We start from the raw sequence: 16,083 nt of genomic DNA on the forward strand, positions 1-16,083 counted from the left end.
AGGCTCAGTCGGGGATTCTTATCACAGCTGATAATAGACTAATTAAGCAGATAAGAATGAATCTAAAAGCAGGGTAGGTGTTTACTGTCATGTTCCCACTGATAAATGTAGTAAAATACATGAGGGTGCTTCGTCTCTGGTTCTCTTTAAAGGGAATCTGAAGTGAAAATAAACTTTGAAATAATCAATCAATGAGAAAAAGAAAGCGAGAGCACACCAATGTCTTGATGCCTTAAGCAGGCCATACACTGGCTCGATTCATGGCCGTTTCGACAGCAGATCCGATCCTGGGATCGAATCTGCTGCCAATCGCTTGCGCTAAACGCACCCGCCGATCCGATTCCCTCCCGAAATCGGATCAGTCCGTCGATCGCGCCGTGCGGGAAATTACCCTCGATCGCCCGGCGGTAGGAGCGCGTCGCTTGCGGCGTACGATTCGGGCCCGATCCGAGCATGTATACATTACCTGAAGCTGGCTCCGGGGTCCTCTTCTCCTCGCTGCACCGCATTTCCGCATGTCCCAGTGTACGCTTATACTTCCTGTGTCACTCCGGTGACCAGGAAGTTGAAATAGAGGGCGCTCTATTTGAACTTCCTGGTCACGGAGTAACACAGGAAGCGCCGGGATGGAGCAAGAACAGCGGTGCGGTGCAGTGCGGAGAAGACGCCCGGGAGCCAGCCTCAGGTAATGTATACGGGGGGGGGGGGGGGGGACAGGCGGCAGGAGCAGCTGAACAGATTGTGATCGGTTTCAGGCTGAAATCGATTCACAATCTGTTTGCAGTAAAGGCAGCCATACGATCCCTATCTGATCAGATTCAATCAGATAGGGATCTGTCAGCTGGTCGATCTAATGGCACATCGACCAGTGTATGGCCACCTTTATACTCATGTACAATCGCGGTGCATATGATGAAAAGCAGTGCAATCTTATATCCTAACAAGAGAAAGAATCCAGGAGAAACTCGCTACATAATATGCGTTAAAGTTTATAAATCTTGAATCCAATCTTTGCTAAAACACTTAGCAGCGTAAAGACGTGGTTTAAACGGTCTTGATAAAGCCCACATCACAGGGCGAAACGATCGTCGACCTTCCTCTGCACCTCCTGATACACTGCTTGTGTGGATAAGTATACACTTTCATGTTATAAACTTTTATGCATATTATGTAGCGAGTTGCTCCTGGATTCTTTCTCTTGTTTGGATATAAAACTTTGAAATAATGCTTTGTATGTGTAGTACAGCTAAGAAACAGAACATTAGTAGCACAGATATGAGTCTCCTATTGTTTCCAGTGCAGGAAGAGTTAAGAAACATCACTTGTTATCTATGTAAAAGAGCTTCACTGAGCTCTCAGACCAAACTTCGGACAGAGACAGCAGCTATTTTCTGAAGCACTCTTACATCAAAGAAACAGTCAGAGACAGATTTAGATAAGGTTTTACTGCAGGGGAGTTCAAAGAGTCATTAGCTCTGCTCTGTTTCATAGTTTAAAATAGAGCGTGGTTTGCAAATTGCAAATATAAGAGAATGATGCGATGTTATAAATAAAGCTATATAACTGAAAAAAAAATATGAAACTCTTTTCTTTGTCTCTAATGTTCTATTAATTATCTGTATTACCCATACAATTTATTATATCATGCGGTTCTGTTTTGTTTTTTGCTTCAGTGTCACTTTATAGGCGGGAGGAGGTTAGAAGAATAACGTTTGGTTCACACTAGACCTGAAAATGCTACAATTTAACAAGGCGGAAGCGGATGTGTAAACAAATCCTGTGTTACGCTTAGGATCCATTCACACTTTCCACCTCTAACAGAATTGAAGGGTGTTTCCTGACAGGCATGATTTTACTGGAGACGGCGCAGATGCCTACGGAATCAGTGCAAGTCTATGAGAATGCACAGTGTCTGTTCTCGCTAGACTGTTTTCTCACTCCGTTCCAGATCTTCTCACCTATCTTCTGTGTCTTTGGGTCCTCCACCGCTGCTGGCACCATAGCTGGGCTTGGGGAACAAGCACAGGTATATCTATCGGAGTGCCAGCAGAACAGGTATCCCATTGGACTAAAGACCAAGAGATCCTCCCTAGCACCAGGAAGGATTCTCATTGGTTCATGATGGACCAATGAGAGTCCTCTCTGTTGCTAGGGAGGATCCCTTGATTTTTTGCAATCCAATGAGAGCCTTATTGTTCTGCGGGGACTGCGATAAATATACCTGCGCTTGTTCCCCAAGCCCCATGGCAGTATCAGCAGCGGTGGAGGAACCGAATGGTGGTGGTGATGACGTAATGGCGGCAGTAGCAGTGGACCAGATGCACAATGGTGAGTAATGTGAACATCTCACTGGATACTGCGCCAAGGCATCTACTCAGGATATGCTGTGAACACACCATTGTGCATCTGGTGCAGTGTGAACCTAGCCTTAGTGTCTGAGAATGTAAGACGGAAGGCTTTTGGACTCTTGGCGAACTGGATAGACCTTTCAGTCGGCCATAGGCTCTACATCCAGTACCTGAATCGAGAGGATGCAGCTGTGCTGGGGAGAAGATGCTTAGAAGGTTGGAAAAGATTATAAGCTAGGACATACCTGTGGGAAAGAGGGTATAGAGAAAACAAAGACTGGAGTATGAAACCTGCTCTAAATACTATTCTAGTGGTATAACTTGTGAGAGAGCAAACCCTGTGGCCAAAGGGGACCCAAGGATGGAGGGCAGCATAAACTACTTATCCTCCCTCGAAATACAGAACCCACATCTGTAGCAGATATTATTGTGGCCACACTTGTTATGGGTGGATGGAGTCATGATGGTTTCACTGTACTGGAAGGGTGGAAGATCATAGTGTCCATTCTCTATATATATGACCCTGGGAGATGGACCTCCAGGGTGTGGTCATCATGGAAGAAGCGGGAAGGAGGTGTAAATGCTGTGAGAGCCCCATCAAAGGTTTCCAGGTGGGAGAATTGACAATTTTTAGTTATCAATGTTAATACTGTAGCTTACCTGAGCAGCGTAGCCTCCAAGACCAGACTTTGGATCTCCACCACTGGCTGTGCCTGTTGTCCACTGAATTTTATGATAGATGAATATGACAACGGACCTCTGCTTCTCATCTGAGGCCAAGATACATTGGAAGGTGTTGGTCTATCAAATAAAAGATTGGGATGCATTATATTCCCTGAAAGGTCAGAGAAAAACATCAGTGGTAAACTAGCCATATATGGGTTGATATTGATGATAATGTGATAAGGTAACTAAAGGGATACGTCATCAAGTTTATTAAAAAAAAGACAATTATTATAACATCTCAAAATAAGCATATAGTGCACACTAAAATATAATATCAACACTCGGAAAAAATGGGATACCAATCGTGTGCACAGATGGATGGTATATCGTCAGACTGAGACTTATATGGATCCAAGTATCAAAGAATTGTACATCTCCCTATGATTTCCTCACAAAATGAGTCCATCTTCATAAAGAGAGGTTGTTGCTGCTAGCTGTGAAGTAGCCCTCAGAAACAATAATATTGCCGACTGATGTCACCCTATGTCGAAGCTAGACCACTTTGTATTTCTCAGGATTGTTCCGCCAGAAGGCGAAAGCGAGAGGGAAGGACTGATGGGCCAATAATATTCATAGTATAATTGTCACCACACAGATCAAGATGTTTTTAGAAGTTTGCAAAGTCCAGTAAATCGTCACCACGTAGTGGTTATCGTGACGTAGTGCTTAGCGCTCTCGCTTGTAAAGCTGGGTTCCCGGTTTGAATCCCAGCCAGGGCACTTTCTGCAACGAGTTTGTATGTTCTCCCTGTGTCTGAGTGGGTTTCCTCCGGGCACTCCGGTTTTCTCCCACATCCAAAAAACATACAGATAAGTTAATTGGCTTCCGCCTAAATTGGCCATAGACTACAATACATACACTACACCATACATACATAGATCACTATGGTAAGGATTAAATTGTGAGCGCCTCTGAGGGACAATTAAATGACAAGACTATACACTCTGTACGGCTCTCTGGAAGATGTCAGCGCTATATACAGTAAATACTAAAAATATAAGAAAAAATCAATTACAGTTTTTGGCTGGGAGCACAGTAGGCAGTGCAGAAAACCATGCATTTTCTGCACTGTGCGTTTTAAAATTGCTGCATTTTTTGGTGTGTTTTTGTATAAGTTTGCATTTTGCATTTCCTCCTGCCCAGACTGAGCTCCCATGAGCCCTTGCTACTGTCTGAAAGTGCCAAGGCACTCTGAAAAGCTGTGGGCGAGGCTTGTTTAGTTTATAGGAAATTAGAGCATTAAAACAAAAACAAAAAAGTGTTTGGCTTGAGGAATGCCCTATAAACTGTAGGAAAAGAACACAATTATGCAATGAGTGAAAGTTTATCTCGGATCCACTTTAAGTAGGTAGAAAAAACAAAGTCTTGTTTTTTCTTAATTTCAAAGTCTTAATGGCTAGCTCATAAAGTTAAATTATGCAAGCTTTTTGGGATCTAGTCCCCTTCTTTGTTTTTTTTTTTTTTTTTTTTTTTTTTTTTTTTACTAACTTTGTTTTTTTTTCTACCTGCTTAATTTATTTGGGTAACACGGTACAGAAACTTTTTTGCTACTAACGTGTTTTTAAAAATTGTACAGCAAGTTGTGCATTTTCAAAAATGCACAATATGAAAAGCTTGTACCGGTATATACATTTTTTCACATGCTGCCCGTAGACTCTCATTAACGGCAAAAACATTAGCATTTTCCACAATGCTAGCATTTCTGCCTAGTGTGCTCCTAAGCCTTTAACCACCCTGGCGTTCTATTAAGATCACCAGGGTGGCGGCGCAGCAATATTTTTAAACATTTTTTTTTTAAAACCATGTAGCTAGCCTAGCGCTAGCTACATGATTCCCCCCCCCCCCCCCCTCCCGGCGGCGTCTTACTCACCTTTTCCGATCGCTTCCGGCGCATTAGCCCATCCGGAAATTCTGTTCTGAACGGGATTTCTTGGAGGGCTTCCCCCGTCGTCATGGTAACGATCGTGATGACGTCATCGACGTTGTGAAGTCATCGGGAGTCCCGATCCACCCCGCAGTGCTGCCTGGCACAGATTGGCCAGGCTGTGCAGGGGTCTCGGGAGGGGGGGGGGCCTTACGTGACGGGTAGCGGCGCATCGGCGGCGAGCGGCGGCGATCGTCCCCCACACGCAGCTAGCAAAGTGCTAGCTGCCTGTTTTAAAAAGAAAAAATTAAATCGGCCCAGCAGGGCCTGAGCGGCGCCATCTAGCTGTCATGGAGGAGCTGAGCTCATCCATACTGCCAAGAAGGTTAAGATGGATGTCACGTCTCACCAGGATGTGCGGCGACTGGACCTGTTGATGTCGTTATTGCTATTTGTGATTGAGTGGTGAGAATCCTGGCATTCCTATATCAAGTTTTAGATACATGACTATGTGGCTCTGCATTCTTTGCTTTATCTTTATGCCAGCCTAAACTTTACAACAGCATGTCCATCTCCACCGTAGGTCTATGTTCTGGCTTTTTATTGCAATATGTTGAATGTATGCTGCTTTTCTAATATACAGTGGGATGCAAAAGTTTGGGCAAGCTTGTTAATCGTCATCATTTTCCTGTAAAAATCGTCGGTTGTTACGATAAAAAATGTCAGTTAAACATATCATATAGGAGACACACACAGTGATATTTGAGATGTGAAACGAAGTTTATTGGATTTACAGAAAGCTAATTTTTGGAACTCATATTGGATTGGTAAGCTCAGTGACCCTGGACCTACATACACAGGGGAATCCAATTATGAGAAATAGTATTTAAGGGGGTCAATTGTAAGTTTCCCTCCTCTTTTAATCTTCTCTGAAGAGTAGCAACATGGGGGTCTCAAAACAACTCTCAAATGACCTGAAGACAAAGATTGTTCACCATCATAGTTTAGGGGAAGGATACAGAAAGCTGTCTCAGAGATTTCAGCTGTCTGTTTCCACAGTTAGGAACATATTGAGGAAATGGAAGACCATAGGCTCAGTTCAAGTTAAGGCTCGAAGTGGCAGACCAAGACAAATCTCGGATAAACAGAAGCGACGAATGGTGAGAACTGTCAGAGTCAGCCCACAGACCAGCACCAAAGACCTACAACATCATCTTGCTGCAGATGGAGTCACTGTGCATCGTTCAACTATTCGGCGCACTTTACACAAAGAGATGCTGTATGCAGAGGAAGCCTTTTTGCCGCCCACAGCAAAACAGAGCCACTTGAGGTATGCTAAAGCACATTTGGACATGCCAGCTTCATTTTAGAACAAGGTGCTGTGGACTGATGAAAGTAAAATTGAGTTATTTGGGCATAACAGGGGGTGTTATGCATGGAGGAAAAACAACCCAGCATTCCAAGGAAAACACCTGCTACCTACAGTAAAATATGGTGGTGGTTCCATCATGCTGTGGGGCTGTGTGGCCAGTGCAGGGACTGGGAATCTTGTCAAAGTTAAGGGACACATGGATTCCACTCAGTGGGCTCGATTCACCAAGCGGTGCAAAGTGTTAGCACCGTGGTGAAAAGGCCCTTATCACGCCTAAAGTCACTTTAGGCATGATAAGTAGAAACTCGCGCGAAGTTGCCGCGCGTGCGCGCGTACGCGCGTACGCGCGTAAGTGCGCGCGCAACACCCGACGCTTCGCGCGAAGCTCCCATTAAGCCCTATGGGACTTTGCGCGCGCTCTCACGCGCGTACGCGCGAACGCGCTTGCGCGCGGTAACTTCGCGCGAAGAGCAGGAAAAATCGGTGATAACTCAGTGGTGAAAAGGTCATCACGCCTAAAGTCTTTTAGGCGTGATAACTGGGTTATCACCGCTTTGTGAATCGAGCCCCGTATCAGCAAATTCTGGAGACCAATGTCCAGGAATCAGTGACAAAGCTGGAGCTGCGCCGGGGCTGGATCTTTCAAGAAGACAATGACCCTAAACACTGCTCAAAATCCACTAAGTTATTCATGCAGAGGAACAAGTACAACGTTCTGGAATGGCCATCTCAGTCCCCAGACCTGAATATAATTGAGAATCTGTGGTGTGAGTTGAAGAGAGCTGTCCATGCTCGGAAGCCATCAAACCTGAATGAACTAGAAATGTTTTGTAAAGAGGAATGGTCCAAAATACCTTCAACCAGAATCCAGGTTCTCATTGGAACCTACAGGAAGCGTTTAGAGGCTGTCATTTCTGCAAAAGGAGGATCTACTAAATATTGATTTCATTTCTTTTTTTGTGGTGCCCAAATTTATGCACCTGTCTAACTTTGTTTAAACAATTATTGCACACTTTCTCTAAATCCAATAAACGTAATTTCACTTCTCAAATATCACTGTGTGTGTCTCCTATATGATATATTTAACTGACATTTTTTACCGTAACAACCGATTTATACGGGAAAATCATGACGATTAACAACGTTGACCAAACTTTCGCATCCCACTATATGGTAATGGCCGGCCATGGTTGTGAGTGGTGTTATAGTTTTGACTTTTGCTGTCCTCCACTTATACTCGGGTCAAGCGTTTTTCCCTGTTTTCTAAGGTAAAAGTTGGGGGGTCGGCTTATACTCGAGTATATACGGTAGTTATAACAAATTGTATTCAGTACATATTATAGTAGAATTCAGGGCACCTGGTCAAGTAGTTTACTATATTAGGCGATTACTATATCAGAATTACTCATACATTGTGCAGCATATTTATACAGGTTGTAAACGAGAAGAGGGTGTGAACCGAGAGCCCAATATAGTGTAGTATTTAAAGTACAGGGATATATAATATACAATTGAAGAAATGTATACTCACAAACAAGGGTTACCACAAAGGCAACCACTGTAATCGCAGGCGGGGAGAATTATAACCTGACCCCACTCAGGTCTAAGAAGTCGCTCTCTGTAAATAGGAAGAAAGATGGGGATGCACCCCTCCACCCATGGTGGACTATGTACTTTAGAGAACATCTTTAATCAGAGGCGCCAAAATAGAATAAAAGCGTGTAAAAACCGTTTAAAGGGAGTTTATGTTTCATAAATGTTGTTTTTAATATAAATAACGGATTACTTACACTTGTAATGGGTTTTTTTTTATAGTAAACATTTTATTTGGGTAGTTTTGGGAGGGTGGGAGGAAAACAATAGATTTATAATGTAAATGTGTGTTAATTTTTATTTTTTTTTACTTTCAGGTGTAGTATTACTTTTTGGCCACAAGATGGCCAAAACACACGAGTTTGTTTACATGACGTCACTCTAAGCGTAACACACGCTTAGAGTGACGCATCGGGGAGGGAACAGCCAGAAAAAGCACAGCTTCCGAGAGAAGCTGTTGCTTTTTCAGCGGGGGAGAGGAATCAGTGATCGGGCACCATAGCCCGATACATTGATTCCGTGGCTACCGAATCCGCGGCCGGGAGTGCGATCGGCCGCGGGAGCGTGCGGTAGCGCGCATGGTTCCTGGACATAGTTTCTACGTCCAGGAACCAAAATAGGTTAAAGATATCCTCTAAAATATTTATACAGGTGCATAGCCAGGACCTGGGAACTGAGTTTACTATAGACATAAGTTTACTATATCAGGGTTTACTACAAGGAGATTCTACTGTATCTGCATTTAAAGGGAACCCGAGGTAAAAATAAACTTATGAGATAAATGATTATATTTATCCTCCTACTCTTAACAATGACTTTTTAAGCATCCCGGGGTTTTCTTTTATACTTAAACATTTACAAAGTAGGTTGAATGTTTTACTGTCTGTAATCAGCGGCAGCCTATTAAGTGTCCCAGAGTTAGAAAAAGGTCAATAGTTCATGTATTTTATCTCTCCTTGCCCTCAGAAGTTGTATTCTGCCAGGAAAACTTGTATGGCTGTAATTTGCTTATCAGTGATGTCTACTATATTCCTGACAAGCTACTGACAACACAGAAGGACAGGATACACTTCACAGCAAAAGCAAGAAGGGCGTAAGCCCATGCGAGCACTCACCCTATCTGATTCCGATCCATGGTAGTGCACCTCGTCCCAAGTGACAACAAGGGCCCAGACACAGGAGTAGTTCAAGTACTTGAAGTGCTGGTTGACCAGTTCATCGACCCGGTCCATGATGGCTTTTTCGGAGGTCTGCCTGTAGTAGATTTCCCCACTTTCTGCATCCTCGTTATCCACGTCTGCCCAGAAGGGGCAGATCATGCAGTGTTTCTTGATGGGGAATACATCAGGGGTGTATTCAGTGACTGGATGTTTAAAGGAAATGGCGCCATTGTTGTTTATCTAGATGATTAAAAAAGAAAGTCAGACACCTAGAATGTGATTATGGACTTGAAATACTGTATATAAATAGTAACCAAACACATTATTATTAAATACCAGCTACACCTGGGCAGCAAGATCACTGCTAGAGTCCCCCCCCCCCCTCCCCCCCTGCACCATCACTATTACATAGCTTTTCAGAGGGACAGTCCCGCTTTAGGGGCCATATCCCCCTTGTTTTAAATTGACTCTAACTTTATTTTCATCATTTAAATTAAAAAAGCATTACTTTTAAATGTTATAATAAAATAATAATGATAACACAGGACCCAGGGTTGTTTGAACCATCATTAAAGCGGAATATAAGCCTGCATTTCAACTTTTCTCTAAAACATTATTTACAGTATATTATATGCAACCAGCATTTTTTTTTTACTAGACCAGCATTGGAAGGGTTACACAGGGCTTTAAAGTTCCTGGAGATTTCTGCAGACGCATCCGAAGCTGACATAGATACATTTTGTTTACATAAATGTATCTAAGTGTTGAATGTGACTCACTCTCTCTGACTGAAAAGAAGCTGGAGGACAGCCAAAGAGTGTGTAACATTTCTCAATAGATACATTTAACTAAATAGAATGTAACAATCTGAACTTCTGCATATCTCTCCACGGAACTTTAAACCTCTGTGTGTAACCCTTCCAATGCTGGTCTAGTAAAAAAAAAATGCTGGTTGCATATAATATGCTGTAAATAATGTTTTAGAGCAAAGTTGAAATGCAGGGTTATATTCCGCTTTAATCTTCAAGATGAGGAAACAAAATCTGCTAAGTAACTAGCTTTCTTTATTTCTTTTCCTCTTTCCTTGCCCTTCCTTTTCTTTTCTCTTCTCTTCTCTGTTGATAAAGTATTGGGAGCAAACTATGACATTACCTATAGCCCTAACGTGAATACCATTGGGATGAAGCCTGTTTTCTTACGTTGGGCATCGTACAGCTGGGATTTGGCGGTTTGTAAAAAAATTAAATCTGCATTATTGCAAATAAAGAAAATTCCGACAATGAATAAAAGTGAAGAAACGGATATTTACCTAAGAAGAAGGAAGCCTCTGGGTCCTGAGGATGTAGGAGCTTCCCACACCATCCTCCGGACCACCATTACCACTTGCGGACCCCCGAAAGAAATCTGACAAGAGCTTGTCGAATTTCAGATCCAGACCATGCTCCTCTTCATGCACAAGCATGGTCGTACTGGCGTGTCTGTGCAGTAAGGCGAGGCTACTGCACATGCATGAGCGCCTCTGTGGAATAGTTACTTTACTTTTCATGCTTAGGAATTGTCTCACTCCCTTACCCAAGTCCACAAAGAATAAGGAGTTTTTGTATAAAAAAAAACAAAAAAAACAAAAAAACAGCACAAAACAGAAAAGTTTTATCCAAGCAAAAATAAGCTTCAATTACTTCTTAAAGAGACTCTGAAGCCTCGAAAATTACCTGTTTTTATTAGCCAGTCCTTTTCAGCATTAATGGCATAGATGAAACGCCGCATTCCCGCAGCTAAACAAGGCCTTTATCACCCCAAAATCCCTGGGGCAAAATTCCACAACTTTCAAAGTCATGATTTTTGCTGCCTGGAGGAGGCGGAGCTTTGAGCTGCAGCTCTGCCTCCAGTCGCGTCAATGCCCGCAAATCTCCGCCTCCTCCCGCCCCTCTCAGTGAAATAAGACTGAGAGGGGTGGAAGGAGGCGGCGAACCGCGGGGATTGACGCGAATAGAGCACAAAGCTCTGCCTCTAACAGGGAGGAGCCCCGCAATTTTCCCCAGGGATTTCGGAGTGATTAAGGCCTTGTTTAGCCACCAAACCCTGCCAAGGACAACCACAGCGTCAGAGGTGCAAGAAGGGGATGGGGAACAGCCTGTCAATCATTATTATCATTCAAAGCATCTATAGAAGTGATTATTACCAGCACAGGACTAATAGAGAGCAAATACTGTGGTTGAGGGAGGGCCACTCTGGCCCAAGTACCCCAGTGCGGTCGCAACCTCTGCATCCCCTATTGCTTCCCCCACTGATGCCATGTCCTTGAAATAAAGTTCCAAATTTAGTTCTCCATCTCACCACATTTGCATTAAAGTATGAAAATGTTTTCATATTTTAATATAAGAAAATGGAACAAAATGACAGAGGGGGCGGGCCTTCAGACAAAAACAAATTCTAATTGGCTGTCTTATATGCATGGATTAGCTCTGGGAGTAGACCATTTATCAGATGGTGGATTCATCATGTAACAAGTTACTTTTATTTTGTTTTGTCTCAGTTTTTATTTATGTGGGTTATTTATTAGCAATCAACACTTTTTTGCACCACACACCATTTATTTCAAAAATGCAGTATGACTGTTTTGCCACTGTGGATCTGAACCGTTATCGTAGACATGGAGTGGGATTTTTTTTTTTTTTAAGTAATCTAAAATCTTTTATTTAGGCTGCTTTCACAGTGGGACATTACAGGTGCACGTTAGAGCAGCCTGTAACACACACGGGGCTCGATTCACCAAGCGGTGCTAACCCAGTTATCACGCCTAAAGGACTTTAGGCGTGATGACCTCTTCACCACTGAGTTAGCACCGTTTTTGCCTGCACTTCGCGCGAAGTTATCGCGCGCAAAGTTTTGCGCGCGCACCCGCACAGGCGCGCGCGCAAAGTCCCATAGGGTTTAATGGGCGCATCGCGCGAAGTGCGGGGCGCTTCGCGCGCACGCACGCGGGAGCGCGCGCAAAACTTTACGCGCGGAAACTTCGCGCGAAGCCCTTCTTATCATGCCTAAAGTGACTTTAGGCGTGAAGAGGGCCTTTTCACCACGGTGCTAACACTTTGCACCGCTTGGTGAATCGAGCCCACAGTAATGAAAAATCAATGGGCTGTTCACAGTGCCCACATTGCGTTACATTGTAACGCTGCACGTTCTGGGAAAGTGCAGCATGCTGTGCGTTATACTGGGCTTTAGCTGAATTAGACTGCTTGCACATGCTCAGTGACTAGCCACATGGCTAATTAATATTCACTGCACTGTGGTGAAGTAACCTGGACTCATAGGGCTCGATTCACAAAGCGGTGCTAACAGTTAGCACGCTGGTGAAAAGCCCTTTATCATGCCTAAACTCAGTTTAGGCATGATAAGTTTAGGTGTGATAAGTTTAGGCATGATAAGTTTAGGCGTGATAAGTTTAGGCGTGATAAGTTTAGGTGTGATAAGTTTAGGCATGATGGGCTCGATTCACAAAGCGGTGATAACCCAGTTAGAGACTTTAGGCATGATAACCATTGCACCACGCTGGTGAAAAGGCAGTTTAGGTGTGATAAGTTTAGGCATGATAAGTTTAGGTGTGATAAGTTTAGGCATGATAAGTTTAGGTGTGATAAGTTTAGGCATGATAAGTTTAGATAAGTTTAGATCGTTTGCAAAGTCCCACACGCAAAGCAGCACCATTAAACTTTATACGAATTGCACCAGACTTTGCTAGCGTAAAACTTTTGATCAGCTGTGCACTGCGGTGCTAACGCAGTTGCCGCTTAAACTTATCATGCCTAAACTTATCACACCTAAACTTATCATGCCTAAACTTATCACACCTAAACTTATCACACCTAAACTTATCATGCCTAAACTGAGTTTAGGCATGATAAAGAGCTTTTCACCAGCGTGCTAAGGGCTCGATTCACAAAGCGGTGATAACCCAGTTATCACGCCTAAAAGACTTTAGGCGTGATGACCTTTTCACCACTGAGTTATCACCGCTTTTTCCTGCTCTTCGCGCGAAGTTACCGCGCGTACGCGCGTTCGCGCGTTCGCGCGTGAGAGCGCGCGCAAAGTCCCATAGGGCTTAATGGGAGCTTCGCGCGAAGCGGGGACGCTGCGCGCGCACGCGCGCGGTTGCGCGCGCAAAACTTTGCGCGCGGCAACTTCGCGCGAGTTTCTACTTATCATGCCTAAAGTGACTTTAGGCGTGATAAGGGCCTTTTCACCACGGTGCTAACACTTTGCACCGCTTGGTGAATCAGGCCCCAGGTGTGATAAGTTTAGGTGTGATAAGTTTAGGAGTGATAAGTTTAAGAACCAACTGGGTTAGCACCGCAATGCACAGCTGATCAAAAGTTTTGCTGATTCGAATCATCCGGATCATCACAATGAAAGATTCGGTTCACAGACAGTGGATGTCTGTCTGGAAGAAACAGGAACATACAGAATGTACAGTGCAGGGAAAGTCCTGTCCTGCTAGTCATTTCACCACCAGTCTGCTTCCCTAGTAAAATAATTCAAATTATTCGGTTTAAAGATGATTCGGTTTAAAATGATTCAAATGATTCGGTTTTTCAATGATCTGATTCGAATCATCCGAATCCTTGAAAAGATCCGGACTTCGCATCATTATCCTGGAGCGGCTGTTCTATCAGTATAGATAGAAGGGCCTCGATTCACAAAGCGGTGATAACCCAGTTATCACGCCTAAAAGACTTTAGGCGTGATGACCTTTTCACCACTGAGTTATCACCGATTTTTCCTGCTCTTCGCGCGAAGTTACCGCGCGTAAGCGCGTTCGCGCGTACGCGCGTGGGAGCGCGCGCAAAGTCCCATAGGGCTTAATGGGAGCTTCGCGCGAAGCGTCGGGTGTTGCGCGCGCGCTTACGCGCGTACGCGCGTACGCGCGTACGCGCGGCAACTTCGCGCGAGTTTCTTCTTATCATGCCTAAAGTGACTTTAGGCGTGATAAGGGCCTTTTCACCATGGTGCTAACACTTTGCACCGCTTTGTGAATCGAGCCCAAGGAAAACAGCTCACCAAGAACCACATAACGTGGCTCAATCTGACGTCCAACTTCAACACCACCATGCGTTGCGTTAGGGGCACGTTATGCGATCTTAACGTCCCCTAAAATGCAACATCTTGGTGTGAAAGAGGCCTTAAAGAAAAAAATCAGTGCTTGTATTTTTTTTCTATAAAGAAAGGATTAATAATAAATTTGATTGGGCCAATTAGTTTTTCTCATTCCATACAAGCTGATATGAATGAGCGATTCAAAAAAATTATCACCAAAAATCATGCTGTTATTAGACGCCTTTATTTACATTTTAAAGGTCAGAAATCTTGACACCGGTCAACGATGTCAGTTTTAAGTTTCTTGAGCTCTCATACAGACAAATCTTGAACTACTGAATTTTTTATCTATTTCCTGCTCTCAGAAGTGGTTTTCTCAGCTACAGGGGAGTTTTATGACCCTTAATTAGTTATCAGCAGTGGTGCTCAGCAGAGCTCGAATATTCGAGTAGCTCGAATATTCGAGCTCTTTTTCAGCTATTCGAGCTCGGTATTCGAGCTCCGAATAGCTGGAGCTATTCGAATGGGCTATCCGAGTACACTCGAATAGCCCATTCACTATTCGAGCTATTCGAGCAACCCGGCGCTATTCGAGCTCGGTACCGAGCTCGAATAGCGTCATAGCCCAGATTGATGTCCTTAGAGCCAATCAGAGGGCTCCCAGGCCCTCTGACGGCAGCCAATCACAGAGGGGGACCCTGGCCAGCCCCTACCCTATAAATAGCGGCCGCCATGTTACGTTTCTCCGTGCTTGCCTGAGACTTGTACAGAGAGAGAGTTGCTCCTTTGTGCTTTGGCTTAGCAAGAGCTCTATTGTGGTCATTTACCTAGCGTTTTTGCTCACATACACCTCCTATACACACCTATATTGTTGTTAGTTAGTTAGACATTGTATTTTAGTTAGTAGCTTGTGTGTTACATTAGAGACAGGCAGCTGCTGCAAGCTTACAGGTTTAGGCCTCAGGGGGGCCTTGCCTCTGTGGGCAGCTGTCCTCTGTTTATTTCTCTCATCTATACCAGTATTTCTGCTGTCCTTTACTAATAGTATTGTAGTTATACTGTACTAGGAGTAGGACACTCACTGACTGTCACTGTTTATAGGCTACTAGCTAGCTCCTGCGTGTGTGCACTCACTCACTGTCTGTGTGTACACACACTCTATTTCCTTCTGATTACTGATAGATTATTGTTAGTTGTACTTACTTACTACTTACTCTTACTGTACCCGTAGGGACACTCACTGTCACTGTTCATATAGGCTACTAGCTCCTGCGTGTGCGCACTGCACTCACTGTCTGAGTGTACACACACAACACACACTCTATTTCCTTCTGATCGCTGATTGATTATCGTAATTAGTTAGTTCTACTTACTGTTACTACTTACTCTTACTGTACTAGGAGTCTAGGACACTCAGTCACTGTCCATAGGCTACTAGCTCCTGCGTGCGTGCACTCACTGTCTGAGTGTACACACACAACACACACTCTATTTCCTTCTGATCGCTGATTGATTATCGTAATTAGTTAGTTCTACTTACTTACTGTTACTACTTACTCTTACTGTACTAGGAGTCTAGGACACTCAGTCACTGTGTTCATAGGCTACTAGCTCCTGCGTGCGTGCACTCACTGTCTGAGTGTACACACACAACACACACTCTATTTCCTTCTGATCGCTGATTGATTATTGTAATTAGTTAGTTCTACTTACTGTTACTAATTACTCTTGCTGTACTAGGAGTCTAGGACACTCAGTCACTGTTCATAGGCTACTAGCTCCTGCGTGCGTGCACTCACTGTCTGAGTGTACACACACAACACACACTCTATTTCCTTCTGATCGCTGATTGATTATCGTAATTAGTTAGTTGTACTTACTGTTACTACTTACTCTTACTGTACTAGGAGTCTAGGACACTCAGTC

The 16,083-nt window shown here is 43.8% G+C and overlaps 1 protein-coding gene across 1 annotated transcript in view; it reads right to left on the reverse strand.

Moving 5' to 3' along the window:
- LOC137523081 (alpha-tectorin-like) overlaps positions 1 to 16,083 on the reverse strand; it is a 43,947-nt gene that overhangs the window by 10,922 nt on the left and 16,942 nt on the right. Inside the window, exons 4-5 of the mRNA XM_068243283.1 lie at positions 9,019 to 9,303; positions 3,009 to 3,149 (exon numbers count right to left, since the gene is read on the reverse strand). Of these exons, the coding sequence (XP_068099384.1) occupies positions 3,009 to 3,149; positions 9,019 to 9,303 (426 nt within the window). The remainder of the gene's footprint in view (positions 1 to 3,008; positions 3,150 to 9,018; positions 9,304 to 16,083) is intronic.

This window comes from Hyperolius riggenbachi, chromosome 6, assembly GCF_040937935.1.
Source record: "Hyperolius riggenbachi isolate aHypRig1 chromosome 6, aHypRig1.pri, whole genome shotgun sequence".
Lineage (NCBI taxonomy): Eukaryota > Metazoa > Chordata > Amphibia > Anura > Hyperoliidae > Hyperolius > Hyperolius riggenbachi.